At 39.9% G+C, this 20022-nt stretch overlaps 2 protein-coding genes across 2 annotated transcripts; both read right to left on the bottom strand.

The window, feature by feature from the left end:
- Positions 1 to 484: 484 nt before the first annotated feature.
- Positions 485 to 1357, bottom strand: LOC146695316 (uncharacterized). The gene is made up of 3 exons (XM_085478537.1): positions 1332 to 1357; positions 1206 to 1261; positions 485 to 1091 (listed from the first exon to the last, which is right to left on the bottom strand). The coding sequence occupies exons 1-3, from the start codon at positions 1355 to 1357 to the stop codon at positions 505 to 507; spliced, it is 669 nt and encodes a 222-aa protein (XP_085334663.1). The 3' UTR covers positions 485 to 504.
- A 516-nt stretch (positions 1358 to 1873) lies between these two features.
- On the bottom strand, positions 1874 to 20007 carry actn2b (actinin, alpha 2b). Its single transcript, XM_085477371.1, has 21 exons — positions 19665 to 20007; positions 15773 to 15887; positions 15541 to 15660; positions 15330 to 15416; positions 14767 to 14854; positions 14396 to 14474; positions 11863 to 11944; positions 11489 to 11574; positions 11228 to 11320; positions 10716 to 10946; positions 10475 to 10622; positions 10095 to 10245; positions 7850 to 7958; positions 6977 to 7117; positions 6513 to 6695; positions 6144 to 6278; positions 5598 to 5777; positions 5329 to 5475; positions 4022 to 4087; positions 3738 to 3896; positions 1874 to 3556 (listed from the first exon to the last, which is right to left on the bottom strand). The coding sequence occupies exons 1-21, from the start codon at positions 19788 to 19790 to the stop codon at positions 3398 to 3400; spliced, it is 2685 nt and encodes an 894-aa protein (XP_085333497.1). The 5' UTR covers positions 19791 to 20007; the 3' UTR covers positions 1874 to 3397.
- Between the last annotated feature and the right edge of the window lie 15 nt (positions 20008 to 20022).

Genomic DNA, 20022 nt, shown 5'->3' with positions numbered 1-20022 from the left:
AGCTGAAGTTGTGTTGCTTCCAGCTGTTTGAGTTTAATACCTGTAGCTATGTAGATGACATGCACTGAAGAGCATATCTAATAGCTGAGCTAGCTACTTCATTTACTAGGGGAGCTTTCCATCATGAGTTTGTGTATTGACTGGTCAGTGCAAACTAAGATATGCATTTTGGGTTTTATGACTCATTATTCAGAACCTCAAAAATAGCAAGAATCCCAGAAAGGAAAAAAAAAGGTAAGTAATACATATTAGTACATATTCTTAGAAAGACGCATAAATAGTATATCTATACAGTGTTTTGATCTCAAACCGTCACAGTCAAGTGTTCATGCAGTATTTTATTTCTTCTGTTTCATGCCAGGCAAACATGACTATGCCAAAATTTACAGAAACTGGGAATTGAATTACAGAGATCCTAGAACGCTTCAATTATTTGAAGAACCAAAAGTACTTTTACAGTCTTGTGACCACTGGGAACCTGGGTTTGAGCAATGCAGATGTATCTTAGTGGACACCGTACCATAAAGGTGCTAACCAGTCAACAGGTAGTGCAGGTCTGAGGTAGTATTGCGAAACAGTTCCAGGTAAAGCAAAAGGATAGGCATGTAACACTGGTGGAAAATAATCTTCCGTTTCCCTCTCTGAATTTCCATGCTCATAGGTGGCTACATACTTACTCAACGCACCAGACTGGAAGGAAGTTGTAGAGCCCAGCCCATGGGTTCCCCTTTCTGAGTTACTATAATCAAGATTCCCTTCATCATGACCAAGTTGACCCGTTTCAAGCTGAGCTGGAGAAAAGCCAAAATCAGGCCTCAGGTGAGATGTTCCAGACAACAAGGTAGGTGTAGAGTCTTCCACAGGACCAAAACCAGAAGGTTCACCAAGCCCACCTGGAGTTGCCCTGAAGTTGGGTGGCAAGGTTTGAACTCTAGAGGTTCCCAACCTTACTGGGTCATGCATGAATGATACAGCAGGGTCATTTGGATCAGCAGGAACAGGTGGGGCACCTGGGAGGGAATCATAATGGAGGAGAGGCTGTGCCTCTATGTTATAGAACCCACCATCATTGGGATTAGGCAGGCCCCAATCTAGAGAAAAATATCTACAGTAAGTTTAAACCAAGGAACCATGTGATATATATATATTTTTTTTTTAAAATAAGCATCTATAAGATTTATAATCTCATTAAGGTGTATTCCTACCTTTAGCAGGAAAGCCATGCACGTTCCAGCTCAAGAGTGCAATGAATGGTAACTGACTGTAGGGGGGAAAAGGGTCATAAGCACTAAAACATGAACATTTGTGAATAAGTGCATATAATTATTTACCCACACGCTACCTTCCAAGAACCCATTTTGCTTGTCAGCTGCATAAATGAGCAACCAGCACTCATCTGAGTGCTGGTTAAATATGAAATGGCAAACCCTCCTTGGCCAATTCCAGAATGAGGAGGTAACAACACACAGCTGCCCATCATTGACTGCTGACTGAAAATCATAGCAGGCCAATTAACCATACCATTAACCTTTCAGATGGCATATATACTCGAGTGGTAGGGATGAACTGCTAACCATGTAGCAGAAGAAAAATGGAATTGAGGAGGAAGAGTAAATGTCATGAAAGACCAAGTCCCTCCATTGGATGTATTTGCATATTGACTTCATATTGACTTCAAATTGACATACTACTTCTTCGCTTGCAGCACAACCCATACAAATTTAGGAATATCTATATCTAATTAATCCGCATCCACTAAAATTTACAGTTTGAGATTCTTGTGCAGGGACTTGTTTACATGTGGATTATGGTCTTTCCCCCCATCTGGTGACAAACATAAAAAGAAACACATTCACCATTTGAAATAAATGGCTGCATTATAAAGTTTATTTAATGAATCCATTATCTTGGAGCACAAAGTGTAACTTACTGAACAGAGTCATACTGGAGCCAGCTGTTTTCTCTTTAAGGTGTTTTTACTACCTGAAGTTTTAGATCAATACAACAAATCCATGTCTCTGCCAAAAATAAGAACATCACCTATAGAGATCAGAGGTGTCAGAGTCAGAGCTCACAAGTTACACCAGAAATATTTCTCTTTTGAAAGGAAAAGCTTGCACCTGAAATCATATTGACTGGACTGGATGTATGTTCTGGCATGTTTTAGCTCAGTCTGTGTAGAGTATTCAATGATGATGCTTTTTTAATTATTTAGAGCATCAAATAAAGACAACTTTACCAGCCTATTTTTTTATTATATTAGTCTCAAATCACTGTCATCACCATATTTTTAAATACCACTCAATTTTAAAATTTCATGTTCAAACAGTATGGAACATGAGTATAATATTCTTGTCCCACATTTTACAGTAATTTCCTCAAATGCAATTTAAAGATAAATATGACATTGAGATCCTTTGGGGTTTTTTCAGCTTACCATGGAAAACTACTACTAATTGAAATTAATGGGAAGCTTCTGGACAAATAAAGGATTTCGATAAACACCACAGCCACAAAGTCTAGTATTGTTAGGCCATTTTTTCCATGATGGCACCACCTGTTGTATTATAGTTGATATTTATTATATGTGCAGTTCTTGAAATTTACTGTCCATTTTTCCAGACACATGTAAGCATTAGAGTTTGTCACTACCCAACAAATGTTTGATCTTACCATTAGTGAATACTGCACATTTAGTCTACAGTGTTTTCAGCTTTCAAAGCACTGAGCAAACATTTACTTTTGCCTTCGTGTGGTTTTCGATTTGTCTTCTGTTGGTACTGCATATTTTTGGCCTTTTGGGGAACACACTGTTTATTGATGGATGGCAGTAGGTCTGAAATTGCTTTTGCAAACTGTAATTCACTTGAAGCATGTCAAAATGCCTTATCAGAAGATTTTATTCCCAAAACAAGTGTACTGTGGGGAAAAATAAAACAATACACAACATTGCTTGCCAAAAATGACTATTTTCTTTACAGAAAAATTACTGAAACACCACGATCCTTTTGGTGTATGACTAACTAATCTCCTTTATTTCCTGTATCTTCCAGTTTTACCTAAATTCCACGATCCTGAACCAAATCATCATACCACACAAGCAAAAAAAAAATCAAATTGAATTGCTTCTAATTTCAATTTTTTCATCATTATTTCTATGTTTTGGGAAGCATCTTCTGCCAGACAGCACAAGATGAGTACTAAAGAAACAGAACAATGCTCAGCATGAGTAATGTGTCAGAAAACTAATCAATAAAGACTTTCATTCCATTTGGTATATTTGATCCAACTTGCATTATAGATTCCTTAACTTCACCATGAGATGGAGGGGAGGGAGGGAGGGTGGGAAAGCAGAGGAGAGGTTAATGGATGGTGGATGAAAGGTTTTCTGGTCAGGTTAAAGATCGCTCTCTCCATAGAGGGCAGTGGAGAAGGCAGTGTAGTCCAGTGCCCCGGGTGGTGCTCCATGACCAGCGTAGGGTGGCATCCTCATGATGCAATACTCTGCTTGTTCAGGGGGAAGTTCTCTCCTGAGCTCCTCTACAAGTATATAAGGCTGTGGACGTGGAAAGGTAATTGCATTTCAGATTCTTACTCCCATTTTCTGTTTTAATTTGTTTCTCATCTACAAAAAAGTACATCGTAAATCAGTATGACGTGGCAAATCCCTGGAAATAATGACAGGAATAGCTTATGCTAAAAATATCTGCCCATATGCCAGTAAGCCCCATACACACCTTATCAGCAGCGAGGATCCGGAAGGATGCCACAACCTGCTCGGCAGTGTCTGTATCAGCAGTCTCTCTGGTCATAAAGTCGATGAAAGACTGGAAGGAAACGATTCCCGTAGCATTGGAGTCTACCAGCATCATTATGCGAGCAAACTCCACCTCTCCCTGAAATAGGCGTGAATGAAGACCCATAATGACTGCATGTATGTGTGACTGTATGTGTGAAAATCAAACAATTGCAGAATTTACTAATAACACAGCTGCATCCAAATAACAGTGAAGCGCCTTACCAAGTCATATCCCATGGAGATGAGGCAGGCTCTGAAGTCATCTGTTTCCATTGCTCCATTCTTCTTCTACAAACCAGACACCAAATTTCAGAAAGTGTTGTCAGAGAAATACAGAAAAGACTGAATACCAAACGTCATAAGCATTCAATATACCCTCAACATGAATTTTATGAGACAGGCTGCTCTGCTATAAAATAAGTTACAAAGAGGAAAACAGCTGTATATTTCAGTTTCCTCATCTTTTGGCTTTTTTTGATAAAAGTTGAAGATTTCATGATAAAAAAGCTTAAAGGCTAATATGGCACATGCACGTGCATTCACACTGAAACTGGGCGCATGGAAGTTGGAAACACAGATCCAAAGCATTCTTATCAATCACAAAAAGCTGCAGCATTGTCAGTTTTGTAATGAGATTGGAATTTGTTGGGTGTATTATCCAAGCTGTTACTCCATCATGGTGAGGGGAACCAGTATGTGGCTGTACAGATGTGACTTGAATACGTTTGAGACATGCTTGAGTAAGTCATCTATCATTGAAGTTTTACTATATAAAAATAATCTTAACCAAATATATATAGAGAGAGAAATACTTAGATATTTTAATACTTTCACAGCAAGATACCAGTAAAAATGTTTAATCTTCACCTTTAGTCCTGACCAACCTTCATATTAAATATAGGGGTGAGTGCAGAAGATTGCACTTTGAACTGGATGGGATTTAGCAAGTATCAGAGACAGTATTTAAAACATGGATGTAGCTTCTAGATCTGAAAAGTAAAGCCAATGAAGTTTAAACCTGCTTTCTTTTTCATGCAGGTTTACAGCCAGACTTTATGGGCACAACTGCTAGCTTCAAGTAAATAACTAAAACATAATTTGTAAATTATGGTCCCCATTAGAGTGAGGAAGGAAGATAAAACGGTATGCTCATTGGTTCATCAATCACAAGTCATTAGCTAATGAGCATGCAGTGTTGCTCAGCTTCATAGAGAGATCCAATCCTCGCTCACCACATAACGTTACAAAATACTGAGACGGCAGTGCCAAAAACACCCAGCTTTACAGAGAGACTGCACTGACCAACATGTAAAGCTGCTGTCGCTACATCCGTGTTTTATACAGTTTATGGATGTCACAAATACCACATAAGAGTTAACACCTGGGTTTTGATGCTCATAAGCTCAAGACACATCTCTCAAAACTGGGCTACCCCCTGCTCTTCTTCTGAGCTACTGAGATTGCTTTACATCGGCCACTGGAATAGGCAGAAAATGGCTCTAGTGAAGTGAAATGGCAAAACGCTGTACCCTGTCAAAGTGGTTGAAAGACGATCTGAACTCATTCATCTGCTGCTGACTGATGCCCTTAGCATCCCGGGTCAGGATCTGGGTCTCAATCTCATTGATAGTTCGGGCGATGGTTGTGAGGAGCAGCTCCCACCCAACACGGATGTGCTGTGTTGACAGACCAGAAATGTTAAAAGACTCTGGAAATCCAAGTTTATGTTGACAAACCTACTTTAAGAATCAATGTATTTTTCTATGTATATGTAGCTATAAAACTCAATTTCCAGTACCTCCATGGTGTAGTTGGTGTGTTTGTTATCAAACACAAGTGACTCCTGGATTAGCTGGTGGTCTCCCTCTAACTTGTCAATATTGGGTTTATAAGCAACTATGACATGCTCGATTTGCTTCAGCTGGGTCATCTGGTCCTCCAAGGTGCCTCCTATCTCCAGGGAGCAGCGCCCTATTTCCTGTTAGGACGGTACATGCCACGAGGTTAGCTCGTAAGCTCGTTTGATCATAAGATGGGGCTCTTAGAGCCCCATCTTATGATCAAAACTGGTCATGAAGAGGGTTTGCTTACTGAATCTGCAAAGAACCAATTACATGTGACTGACAGTAATTTTACTCTGTATAAGAACTATGAGGTGAGTATATACATGTGTGTATAAATATATCCTGAGTAAATTTACTTTGTATTATTCAGATATCATCATCATCAGGAATGAAACTGCTATTCTACTTGTCTAAGTACAATGAATTAGAAAATAATCCTCTTCCATTTCAGACTTTATTTGATTAATGTAGAATTTGCTTATTAAGCCTGTATACTGAACCTCCATCCTGGTCTGTATCCAGGGCCCAATCAAATTAGCCTGGGCAGCAAACTGCCGTCTCAGCCTTTCGTTGGCATGCTGGCGTGCCATCTCCTCCTGGAGGGCACTATCTCTCTGAGGAACCAGCTTTTTCACCTAGAAAACATGCACAGATACACAGAACAGATACATTATTGCTGGTTGTATAAATTACATTTTTATTAAGAGATAGTGATTTGGATTGCAAACTTACTAAGCGATTGCTGACTCCTCTGTCATAAAATATCAGTATTAGTAAACAATGATAGTGTTCTCTTATGTCCACTATCTCTATGACTACCCTTTAATATACTCTCTGAGTCTATAAATCAGTTTGAAAACTGTAGCTACCTTTTCCCACTTGTTGAGAAGCTCTTCAGTTGTGATAGTGCTGTAAGAGTTGATAAAGCTGGCCTTGATCCCATAGCTCTGTGAAATTTTCTGCACCTCATTGTGGATTCCCAAGATGGCCTGTCTCTCTGAATCTGCCTCGGGAAGAGTAGCTTTGAACTGCTCATGAGCTGCGATTAGACTCTGGAAGGGGAAGCAGGAGAGGAAAGTGTTGAAATTTTATGGAAATGTCAATTTTGTCCCAAGAGATAACATTATGTGCTGTTTTTTTTAGGGTGTGACAAATAGAAACATTGCGCACTATATAGCATTTTTGTTTTTTCAACACAACATTATATATTATGAAACCCAATCACGAGGAATCCATTAAATGGGCTTATATGAAAAACTGTAAAATTACACTGTGATCACATTATAAGCACTTAATGCCAAAGGCTGCTCTCCTCAGAATATAGTAAACTTACCTGAACCTCTTCAATAGTATGCACTATAAACATGTCCTGCAGATCCTCCATCGCTCCTTCCATCCAATTGTTGAAAGGAGCAGACCTCTTAGCAAATTCTAGGAACAACTGATCAATGGTTTCCAGCAGTTTCTCTGTGCGCTGAGAGGATTACAAAACATAACAGACATGTTTTATAAATGTTGAAATCCTAAAATTGTCACAATATCTAATCACAGCTCAGCGTTACGCTTTAGCATGACTTAAACACCCTCTCACCTGTTTTGAGAATGATGGCAGTGTGCATAACTTTCTTTGACTTGTTAACCCCAGCTCCCAAGTCTGGCTTGGTTGTTCCTGACAGAGTCCCTCCCCTCAATGGGAGATAGTTGGAAGTAGAAGATGGAGATAAACAGCCCCCTGTTCCTGTCATTCAGACTTAATCCTTGGCCCTTTTCCCAGGCCCTCACACATTTGTGGGTCTGGAATGGCCAGTATGGCTCAGAGGAAGTGGCTAGTGGGCTTTTAGCCAGTTGCTTTCTGGATATGACATCTACATCCATATCTCTTTTATCCCCTCTACCCTTCTATTTTACCTTTCTATGCGGGGCAGGGATTTTAGAGGGGATCCAGTTATCTGTCCCCTTCAATCACTTGTCTCTTCAACACTCACATCAGTGACAGACATCTAAAATGCTTTGACTAAAATTTTAATTGAGCTGGCGTTTGATGGTAGTTCAATGCGTAGAACATTAGCACACTCTTGTGGGGACTTAATATATACAAAGAACTTGAGAACTTTTAAGATCTCTACAGCTATAATGGATTAATACCTAAAGCCTTTGCCATAAATCCCCTTCAGTCATACACTCACAAGTGAAATTTTGTTCTTACCTCCAGTGCCTCTCTCCTCTTCTGAGTCAGCGTTCCCAGCTTGTCCCATAAGTCACAGATGCTTTGGCAGCGCTGGTTAACAGCAGCAACATCATGGTAGTCCAACTCACTAGGAAAAGAAAAATAAACCTGTTGTGCCATTTTTACTTCTGGAAAACAGAGCCCCATCCACCCACCAGCACTGGTTAGAGTTGTGGTATACAGAATATATAGTATGATATAGAGATATGTAAATCCTACTGCATGAGAAAACTGTATTAAGTTGAGGTAAAACAACAAAGAAAAGAAAATTTGAGAGCAAATAGCTATAATAAATAATAATGAGGACTGCAAGATGACTTTAAATTAAAGTTTAACACATGAAAAAACAGAACATATTCAGCTCAGTCTTGGAAGAAAAAAGGGCTCTTGGCTTTGAACTTCAGAGCGTTTAAAACTGCTTGAATTAGTATTCAGGTTTAGGCACTCATTTACAGAAAATGCACCACCAAAATCATCACAGTGTTGAGACTCTGTCACTGCTTTCCCTGGATGAGCATCTGAAGCTGCACTTTTAGGTGAAAGTATAAGTGACCTCAAAGGAAAACAGTGAACAGGGTTCATGTAGCATTTTATTGAGATGTCATTCAATGGAAAAGGTCAAAATACACCATACGGTAAACTACAGGAATAAGAGTTGCCTTAACCCCAGACCGCTTCAAGCTATTTGAAAAAAACAAAAATTAAAAATGCTTTTTGTCTTTGGTAGAGTCTTGTGTGCAGTGGAGGTCCACTGGTAACCTGTGTCCCAGTGGGGGTGGCTGAAGATGGCTGGGAGATGGTATCTCTCACGGCAGACATTATTCTGATGAACTCTGCTAGCCTCGTGTTCAGCATGTAAATGTGGCACTGTGTAATGAAGAAGCTGACGAATCACAAAGAGGTAGTGCGGCTTTGCGCCAAATGGTGTCTCATGGTATTGTGAAGCTTCCCCAGCTGAGGCATAATGGTTGGCATGTGGATATACATATGGAGGCACTGGCAGAAAGCCTTGGTCTTTGTTTCTCTGTCTTCACCTAGATGGTCATAGATAGCTGCATAGCAACTCAACTCACCAGGTTGGTAAAAGGTTCAAAAGAGAGATGTAGTGCAAAATCAAGCTCACAGGTTTCCCACCCTTACTGTGTTCAAAATTTCCTTCATCACCTGCATGAAATAGAGGTGAAGGAAAGCATATAACTGGGCTAGGTTGAGTTGCTCCAGAGACTGAGTAGGTTCCAGTAAATCATTACACAGAATTAGCTTCAGGTATAGAATTTACTTCTGAACTCGCTGGATTATGCAAAAATGAGACAGCCGTATCATTTGTGTCAGTAGGTGGAGGAGAGAGTGAGCCAAAGAGAAGGACAGCATGCACCTCTGTGTTAGAGACCACATCCTTAACAGGATCAGTCTCTTTCCAGCCTAGGAGGAAATAATATTTAAGGTATGTGTTCACATAATAACTTTGAAAATATGACTGCATCCCAGCGCATTATGATCTCAGTGAAGTTTTAGTCTTACTTTTAACAGAAAACCAGCATTTTGGTCAATAATAATAATGTATACTTTATTAATCCCATAGGAAATTGCTTAGTCCTCTGCATTTAACCCATTCACTCAGTGAAGCACCGGGCACCTACCAAAGGGTATCTCAGTGTAGCCGTTCGGTGGATTTGAATCCCTGATTGGGGGGGATCATGGTGCAAACACTCTACCTACTGAGCTATCCCTCAATAACTGATTCCTTCTCTTTTTTCCTCAGTGTTTTCAAATATAAAACAACAAACGCTCTGTATTCACATCTATCATTGTGCACTGATTGAAAAAAAATCTCAGAAGTCCCATGAGCCACACCTTTCTCATTTCTGAGTACTTAAAATCTTAACTAAGAATACCTCTAATAGCTACCTAACCTCTGCCTTGGCATCTAGTGGTTCTTAAGTGGTTAACAGTTAATTCACATGCATTTGAGATGCATGAACCATAGCTTATTTTCTGTGTGAGAGGACAGCAGTGACCTCTATTGCTTGTCACCCATAATTTAACCCAGTAATCACCGGTGGGTTGTACTGGGTCTAAAGCCAAAAAACAATGCATGTGCATTTGTGCATGAAGTGTGCATGAAAGAAAAAACAAGATTAATTTCATTGACTTTACTATTATTTCTCCTGTCCTGGATTTCGGTGATACGTGACTGCATACATCTGCTGTTGGGAGTGCATACTTTAGTTCCTGTGCAATGGCAGCAATCTGCTCCACTCTGTCCTGGTGGGCTGCCAAGTCACTCTCAAAGGCCTCGTGTTTTCGAAGCAGTGCTCTGATTTCTGTCAGTGTGGCTGTTTCGTAGTCCTTCTGGGAAAGGAACAGCTCTTTACCTGAATGTCACATATGAAAAAGGAATATTGAGATAATAATAAGGTTCTACTAAAAACAGTCCTTATCTGGTCATTACAGATGCAGAAATTAACCTTCAATAACATTTCATTATGAGGAAATCTAAACAGTAAAATGCACTCTATATAAAGTGCTTGGCCAAGATAAACACGTGGACCTATAGACACATCAACAGCAATCAAAAAGGTAAATACACAAACTACAACTGACCGCTGGCCCAGTTCTCATGATTAGTTGCTTTTTGGCGAAACTTTTCTGCAAGGTGGTCCACCCTCTCAAGCCTACGGATCTCTGTAAGAAGCCATTCCTCGTACCCTTTCTCTGCCTGCTCCAGACCCTGCCATGCACTGGCTATATCCTGTCAACACAATGCAATCTTTAGTGTCTGAACCACAACAGAACTGATCGCAAGACTCAATCATGAATGAATGAATATGAAGTTGTGACTTACAGATACCATCTTCCCCTCAGAGGGCATAAAGGCAGGCCGGTTGCTGATGCGCAACTTGGTCTGAAGGGTGTTGAAGTTAATTTCCAGCTGGCACTTCTCCTGCACTTTCGGGGGCTTGTGCTGGCGTCTGTAGTCCCTGAAGTCCTCCAGCTTCCGTTGCATCTCTGCCATGGTCTTCTCTGGGGTCCGATTCTCCAGCCAGGGAGTGGTGCGGCGGATCCACTCCAGCAGCTGGAAAACACAAGGACAACATGGGAATAAGTGGAGTGGCAAGAGAGTGGTGATAAATAATTGATTTTTCCAGCAGATGGATCTCAGTTTGTAACATCAGTGAGATATTTGAGTAGAGAGAGAAAATTTTGTTTTTGAACTTTTAATTTGAACAGCCCATAATAAACAGAGGACAAACAAAAATGTACTAATACTGTACCTTAATCACTGTTATCCAAAAAGCACATCACTTTGAAAAATCTTTCATGACACAAAGTGCCATCATTATATTTAAACTTTACCTCACTGGCCAGTCTCTCATATTCTTCCATCAGTTTCTCATTCTCTTGGTTTACTCCAAGCACCTTACAGATCCTGTTGGCAGCAGTCTCCGCCTGAGAGCACGGGGACAATAATAATGTAATTAGATCAGAGAACTAAGATGGCAAGGATTTTTAATCAGTGTGCTGTGTCTAAATCAAACTGAGTATATATATATTTTTTATTTTTTTGATATTCTCAGAATAACATGGTGCTATTGAAAAAAAGACAGACAAAACTACCTGCTCAGCTCCAGCAAAAGCATGGTAAAAGCAGGACACATAGGTCATGATGGCTCTCTCATCGGGCTTGGGGGTGTTGATGATATCTGTGGCATGAAGAGGGATGAAAAGTCAAGGTGGCAGAAAGAATTTAAAGGAAACTACAGCTACATTGGATAATAGAAGGAGATATTTTTTATGGTTTTCACTTCCGTTCAGACATAACAAAAATGCAGTTAGATATGAAGATAATTATATGTGACAGAAATCTATGTGGTTGATATTTGGACCCCTGTGAAGGAGATTCATCCAAAACAATAGATATACATTGTTAGCACCCATTACCATAAACAGGACACAAAAAACTCATATTTTTCCACTACATAAAATATTACCCTCTGCATCCAGCATTTTTGGAATGTCCAGGTGTTTTTCTGCTATGTCAAAAGCCAGGTTCAAGTTCCCCAGAGGATCATCCTAAATAAGAACACAGAACATCACTGTACACCAGTGCCACACTTACAACACCACTGAAATCCATGCAATCAAGGCACAAAACATGTGATGGTCATATAATCTACATGCACATTTACTAGCCCTCAACTAGATCCTTGCAAAACCTTAGAAATTACATCTCTTAGTTTCCAAAGAACTTTAATACCAGTTTAATTCTTTATTTGTTGATTAGATCACATTCACAGGAAAGGTCAGTTATGTCTCAAATAAATACCATTTATTTATCTGCATCTGCCCTTTATTATGAATATGATTGATTTTTTTTCTTTGTTTGATTAAGGAATTGCTGTTTTAGTCTGTTGCATAAGAGATGATGAAAGGGGAAGCATTTAATAATCTATAACCAGCAGATGTTTATTACTCTCTATACCTCTTCTTATTTTTTAATGGAATTGTTTTAAAGAAATGCATTCCTCCTTTTTCATACTAGTTACTGTGACAGGAAAATACAAGTGTTTGACAGGACAGGAGTTGTGCCTTGAGCCAAAAGCTGACAGTGAACCCCTCTGCTGCTGATGGGGCTGTCACTAAGAGTGCAAAGGGGTAAAGGAATCATACTATCATGCTGCTGTCCCTATCACTGTACCGCTGTTCCTCAAAGGTAGAGGGTAGGGGTGGTGCACAACATGACAGGGGCAGCTGCTCACATATCCGGTACAAGAAAGATAGATAGATGGATTGGGTGGTAAACTGATGGCATAGAGGAATGGAAATAAGAATACCTCGAGCCTTCTGTGTGTGTGTCTGTGTATGTGTCCCTGACAAGAGCTGTCTCAACAGGCTTAACAAACTCGCTCACCTGGAGCCAGATTCAAAGGTTGCCTGATGCACAATGCAACTGTCTCCAAGCAGCATGAGCAGAACTGAAGTTCAGGTGTGACTGAGTGTGTGAACATGGATCTCAAAGACACAAAAAGTGTGAATAAAAGGCTGTAGCAAGAAATAGTGTACTGAAGTATATTACTAGCCAGCATGGTTTGTTTACATTGTCCATTTGAATCATTGTATATACTTTCATTATTTTCTAATAAAAGTATCACCGTCCTTGCGGTGATTAATAAGTATCACTGTGATGTTATGAGTGTAATGCGTATAGATGTCTTCCTGACTTTTATGTGCACCGGTGGCCTCTAAATGGGGAATACGACGTGACAGCATGGACAATGGCAGAGGTAAAGCTAAGCCTGCGCTCTGCAGGGACTAAGCTCATGTTTCTGTGACTATTCAGGGTTGACTCCAAGTCAGGCCAGTCAGCTGTGTGTAGAAAAGTGAGTGCCTCTGATCACAAAATGAATGAAAAGTCACTCTTCATATCCTTCCAAGGTGGTTCCCCTGCTATATATTTACAGTAACAGGGAACATATGGCCCGAGCAAACTAAATGTTCTGATGTGAGGTCAGCTATGCTGGCTGTGATTTTTTTAAGGCTTAAAAAGGGAAGAAAAACATCTTTTTTATGAACTCACACCTGGCAGTTAAAGCATGACACCTCAAATAGTCCTATAGCAGCCTTGCCCTTTCCATCTGGCTAACACAGCACCTTCTTCCAGGAGAGAAAAGTTTACTTGTGTATTATCGCTACTTGGCGAACAAGGGAGGGCTGTGAGCTGTGCTCTCTAGCCCTCTGCAAACACGCAGCAAATAAGCAGCTCACCGAGGCCCTCACCTGAATCCTGGACATCTGCTAAACCAGAACATTTAACTGAGACATACATTTTTGACCTAAAATGCTTCACACTGATACTCTAGTCATTAAGTAGGTTTCAAATGCAGAGAAAAGTCAAGACTCTTCAGAGTGTAGAGGCCATATATTTCCACCATGTGGTAACCCCTTGTTAACAAGGGAGCCTTTTAAATCTAATCTGGTAATGGGTGCAGCGGGTTGCACAAAAACACAGCAATAAAATTGAAATAAAAGTTGCAGTTTTCATGCTAATTATGATGAAATTGTGTGCTAGGTAAACTGATTTGCTTAAGCATAATGAAGCATGAGGCGATACTAAATGAGTGCACTCACAATAGAGAGAAACACATTCATAAATTAAAGCCGGATTATAACCATTAGCCAAATAACACATTAATAACACAACACAGCGGACTTCCTACAAACACCTTACATCACATTAAATCACGAACATGTAGATCTTGTCCTTTGAAATGCCACATATTTCTAAGAATATCCAAAAGAGACACAACACAACACCCCAGGATCGTTAAAACACAAATTAGTTTGTCAAACAGATGACCACTGCAAGCGAGTTATTAGCAGAGTAAAGAGATCAATTGTGTAATCTTCTAGTAGTAGATAAAGACTTCTTTTCCACAAAGCGGACAAAACTGTGCTTCTTATGTTTGTGGAAATCAAAGTGTTATTGTGCAAGCTTGAAACACAGCAAGCGAAACCACACAACACCTTGTTGAGCTTAGAGTAGTCGAGGAGGTCGGGTCTGTGTCTGTGAATCAGGGCGCAGAAGGCCAGGCCATCCTTCCAGCTTCACCAGTCAATACAGAGAATAAACATGTCAGGTCATAAAGATGAAATTTCTCGAGTCCAGCTCCGATATTCACCATTAAAGCGGTGGTAACATTTCCCTGATGCTACCCTCTATCCTCCTTTTTATATTTTGTATTACTAAAGTCATCTACAGAAGAACTTAGTATTGATATCATGCTATTAGATGAACCTATTGACCTAACAACCACTACATTATGTTATAATAGATTATAGACACCTGGTTTACAAGATCTAAATTCAGTGGTCACAATACAGTGTGTCATACTCACCTGACATGGAAGTTTTGGACATTAACATTCCTGTAGGGGGCAGTCTTTCTTTGACACCACAGTAGAAGCCCTTCCTTGGCAGATGTTTCTGAGGAGAACATGTATTTGCCATTTAAACGTGTGGTCAGCTTTCTCATTTGGCACATACTACACAAGCATTCTGTGCACTGATATATCATACAACTTGTTTTTGTGACAAGTGAACTCCATAACAATGTTTTCATTTCGTTTGCAGGGTTTTTTGTGCAAATATATATATTATTACCCACCAAAGTAAAGTCAACAGAATTATGATGGAATTTTTAGCATTTTTTAAGTGATGTTTAATTTACTCGAACATAAAATGCACTTTTATTTATAAACTGGCCAAAAACAAGCAGGAAGGATGCTGGTTTTTATTTAATAAAGTAATCCAGTCTGTTGTGTCTATCTATATGTGTGGATTAATTGTGCTTATTTGCACAGTCAGATGCGAAAATGCCCATTTTACAGGAAAGGTCTTGGTATGTTGTCACGTAGCTTGAAGCACCTATATGTTCCTGGACTGTGTGTGCTAACCTCACCTTCCACAGATATGTCCTGAATGGCAAAGCGGAGGATTATAGTCCAAATCATTCCAAGAGTCATCTTTACATTCCCATCCACAATCTCTGAAACAAAAAAGTGTTATATTTAGTCTCCAGCAGATTATTTCACAAGGTAAAAATTCCTGGTTCCAACTCTTGCATCCCTAAATGGTTACATTATATTCATACACAGGACGTGCACAGGTACCTTCGGCTCCTATTGAAACCAGTTTGACTCCTTTACTTGTGATGAAGTCCAAAGCTTTGTTAACATTTGCGATCTTATGAAACCGCATCTTCCCTCTATCTGGCTTGGGTAGCCTCTCTCCTGCAAACACAATATGGTGTGCATATAACCTCAGCTAATAAGACACAGAAAGAAAGCTGACTGAAACACTAAAAAAAGGCAAGAAAATGAAAACTCTCTTTAGTGCTCCAACCTGAGATAACTTCCAGCAGCAGCATGAGTTTGAGTCCATTCCTGAAGTCCTCCTCAATGTTTTCAATTTGAACACCAGCTTTCCTCAGGTGGGAGTTACACCAAGCTGTGAAGGTCTAACAGAAAAAGGATTCCCAGCTCAATAAAAATTGGATTTGACTCAAAAACGAAAAGAAATTTACAGCAGTCAGTTAAGTTTTCTTCACTTTTGGGGGCATTTTTGTTTAACTGGCAGTTATACTCACTTCTAAAAATTTATATCACTTTTTTAGTGGATTAAACTACAAGCTATTCCTCTTTACAGTAAACCTAAACAAACTGGGATCTTCACTTAGGACTATAACCAAGTCGATTGTCCATTAGTTAAACATTAGTGTTAAGTTTCAACATTTCCTACAATGGTTCCATAGCTAACACCTATCAGAACAAATGTACTCCATGTTTGGAACTCAAATACTGTAAATCAAGTTAAGACAGGCTCATTGTCTTTCGCCTATTTTTATAAAGCCTCTATCAATAGCTAGCAGCAGAGTTCATGGACGCTGAGCACTGTAAGGATGAAAGCTGGGAGCCGACCACAGAGCACATTCCAGCTGATATAAGGTGATAAATTTAGACTGCTCTGCCGTGCCTCATGATAAAAGACGGGGAAGAAGAACGTCAACATGAGTGAAAATGTCACGTGGACGAGGGACAAGTTTTCCCCTCACGTCACTTTCTGTCACTATTTTGCCACTTCGAATATGACACGTTGATATGTTACAGCTGCATGGAGATAGCTCTATCACAGTACACGTGTGCCGTTCTTCCAGAGCACAGGCATTGCCGATGAAGTGTGGAGACAAGCCAGGAGTGAATGAATGATGGGCACATTAAAAATTCTCATTTAGAATAATTTGAAAGATATGCCACAAGGATGAGTAATGGATCTGGATGTTGTAAATATTACCCTCTGCCACACAGAAAATATAAACATTTCAACAGCTCACTATCATTAGATAGAAATCAAGTTTCAATTTGGGCTGCCCAACTATGGCAAAAGAAAAAAAATCATTATTTATGTTGGTCAGTACTGATATCATGATCATTTAAACTCGGTTATTCGTAGACCTTGGAAAATTAAACTTTAAAAAAGTGAAGACAATTGTCTTTTAAGTGACTGAATTTCCTTGAACTTTAATTACAATTCAGCACTCTAAATAAAGAAATAAATGCAAATTGAAATATATCTGCCACAGTCTGGCAGAGAATGAGTTCAGGCTTTTATGGAGGGGCAGAAATGAAGGACAAGCATGTTTTGAAAGGCAATGTGGGAGCAGTATTGCAAAATGATGCGCCACAATAACAGTTTCATCTTGTTTTTTCTTCCCCAATAATTATTGGTAGACAAAATTGTACTAAATATTTACACTTTTGCCCATCCCTAGTTTCTATGTTTAGATGTATGAATCATTGAACTAATCAACTACATGATAAAAATTGTACATAAACAACGAGCTGTAGTGTGATATTTGCATATGCTACACTTCCTGATAACATGTTTCAATTTTACCTTTCATCTCCATTAACAGGAGTAGAGACTGAAAGCATTTACTGATTTTATTAAAAATAAATAGTTTTCAGTGAAAAGATAAACTGGGTTGACTTTTGCACTTTTTCCTTTGAGTTTCATTTCCTTTTAAGAAAAATTGTGATTTTAGCCCATGAGAGGAAAAGATCACAGCTGATGTCTATCTAAAAAGAAGCACAGAAGAACATTTTAAATGAGCTAATTTTACATTTTTGTGACTTTACTTGCATACTTTCTAGATTTATATGTGAATAAATAAATACTCTAGAGTGACATGGGGAAAATATTTTAGGATTTTCCAGCACTGATCCACGGACAACCTTGTACCCAGGAGGACTGCATATGCATGCCCAGCCAGCCACTCAGCTTCTCGCCCCGCAGGTGCTGGAGCAAAATCAGAATATTACAGGCATTAGAGTAAAGGCCATCCCCATTCCACACTGAGTGAGTCCCTCGGGTGTGTGTGTGTGACAATGAGCTGCTGCCTTCCTTGTAAAAAAAAACTTTGTCTGCTGGTCCTCCAAATCTGGCTCTGCCACTAGTCGCAGAACCCTACTTTCCAAGCATCCCCGCCCTCTACTGCCCGGTGACGATTAAAGCTAAAAATATTTATGAATCACATCCAGTGAGGACCGACCCTGTCACTGAAGTGACGGATGCCTTTGGGGGCTCACTAGGTCAGAGGCTGGCAGGCTGAGACCTGGAGGATGGAAAATAAAAGCGAACTGGATGCTTAACATTTTGGAAAGACCTAGCCACATCAGCGGATCATGGATGACTATTTTCACTTGGTTTAACTTAGATGAAGGATATTCACTATGTATCAGTCACATTTCATCACTTTCGCTCAATGAAACCGAGCACCCTGGCTGTGCCTACTCTGCAATTCATCAATCTCCTTGATGAACTCATATGAATTAGGCAATAGATTTAAAAAGGGCTCCATATAAGCAATAATATATAGCAACCACAACTAGAATTAAAATAAGCTAATTGCACCATGGTATAGGAGATAATATTTTGGAAAAAATGACAATAGATATCAGTAATAGAGCAATTTTGTTCCATTTTCAACAAATAGAAGCTGCAGCACAGTGTGGGTGCTAATATTGAGCGTCAAACTGGGGCACAAAGGAACAGAAAAAACTCAAACCACCCTCCAATGACCACTTATCAACTCAAAATTAGATAAAGAGTGGAAAAAATAGCTGTGTATATGGACTGTGGTGTTGCTGCCTGGTGTTGCCAAAAATACAGTTTTATCATCCCTGCGCAGGCCACAGGAGGTTACGAAGGGCATGGAGGAGCTGATGGACTCCAGTTGTGCAAAGAGCTGCAGTATAAGGTCCCAGCCAATTTTTAAAGCCCTAAAACCAACTGACGGTGTTGGGGGCCGAGGCTATATCGAGTCGAGTTGGTGCTGGTACAATTTTTCTACGTGGTTTCTATAAACAAAAGAATTCCGCACCAAGGACACTGGATTAACCCTACTAATGCCTTTTGGTCCCGAGGTTAAAATTAGATGGAGCGTCCATTCTAATCCCAAGAGCGTCATCATGTGTTAGAAGCATCTGTTGACAGCTCGCATTCCTCGCGTATCAGTGGAGAGGCAGCAGTCTGGAGAGCCGCTGGAAGGTACAGCTATTGTTAGCTGGTACCCACCACCGCATCCGTCCCTCACGCCTCACGCACTGGACCCTATCTGCGTCAGGTCTGCGGCACTTAGCGAGGACCACACCGGAGGTTAACCAATGCCACCTTTAAAAATAAAACTAAACGTTACGTTTACCAGAGGTGGGTGAAGTAACCCCAACGGCCACTGACTTCTTAAGGCAAAATTCAAGCTGTGTAGTTGTGGTTGTATAACTTGTGTACCTCTATAACTTGCTCCCGACCTCACTGAACTATATTTTGGGTAATGTCTATCAGTGATACGAATAACAGCTACCCTATCCCAACATCCAAGAACAAAATGTCCAGTAAAGAGATCAAAATACTTCAGCAGCGTGACTTGTCGCGATGAACCCGCTGAACTGATTTTATTTTGACAAGGTTAACCGGAAGTTTATCTCCCCGACTCGGCGTGCTTAACGTCTCTCAAGACTTTTTTTTTTACTGTTAGCCCAAAGTTATGAACTGTACTACTGTGTACATATGTAAAATATATATTTTTACATAGAAATATTAAAAAATTACCATAACATCAAAAGTTACACAATTCTGAGTAAGAAAAGACCAAGCTGTTTAATTTCTCTCTAAAATAATATTAGCTAACGCTCGATAGTTTTAGACTTTTTTCAGAAACAGACGATTTTTTACGTACTTTCCTCTGTTGTTGTTCCCAGGCAGGGTCTAGTAACATGTCCCTGTCCCACTCTTCCTCCTGGATCATATACTCATCCTCGTAGCCGTTATCATAGTGCACCGTGGTCTCCACCTGGGTCATCATTTTGCCGATATTTTCTTTCTTTTTCTTTACGTCGAAACTCAAATGTTTTCCTTCAGACTGTAGATTTAGGTCTAACTGCCGAGCACAGAAAAACAAAAGTTCCTCTTTTCACAGAGCTGCTCCTTCGTTTGTCTCACTCTCTCACGCTTGCCCTTGTCCTCCCGACCTGACAGACGTCTGGCCCTGGTTGCCACAGATGAACAACAGACGGTATCATTAGATCGGTCACGTG

This window comes from Copadichromis virginalis, linkage group LG13 (assembly GCF_057382275.1).
Source record: "Copadichromis virginalis isolate Kocher_CV1m ecotype Utaka linkage group LG13, C_Virginalis_male_GT1.1, whole genome shotgun sequence".
Classification (NCBI taxonomy): Eukaryota; Metazoa; Chordata; class Actinopteri; order Cichliformes; family Cichlidae; genus Copadichromis; species Copadichromis virginalis.
This window is presented reverse-complemented; position numbering and strand designations above follow the sequence as displayed.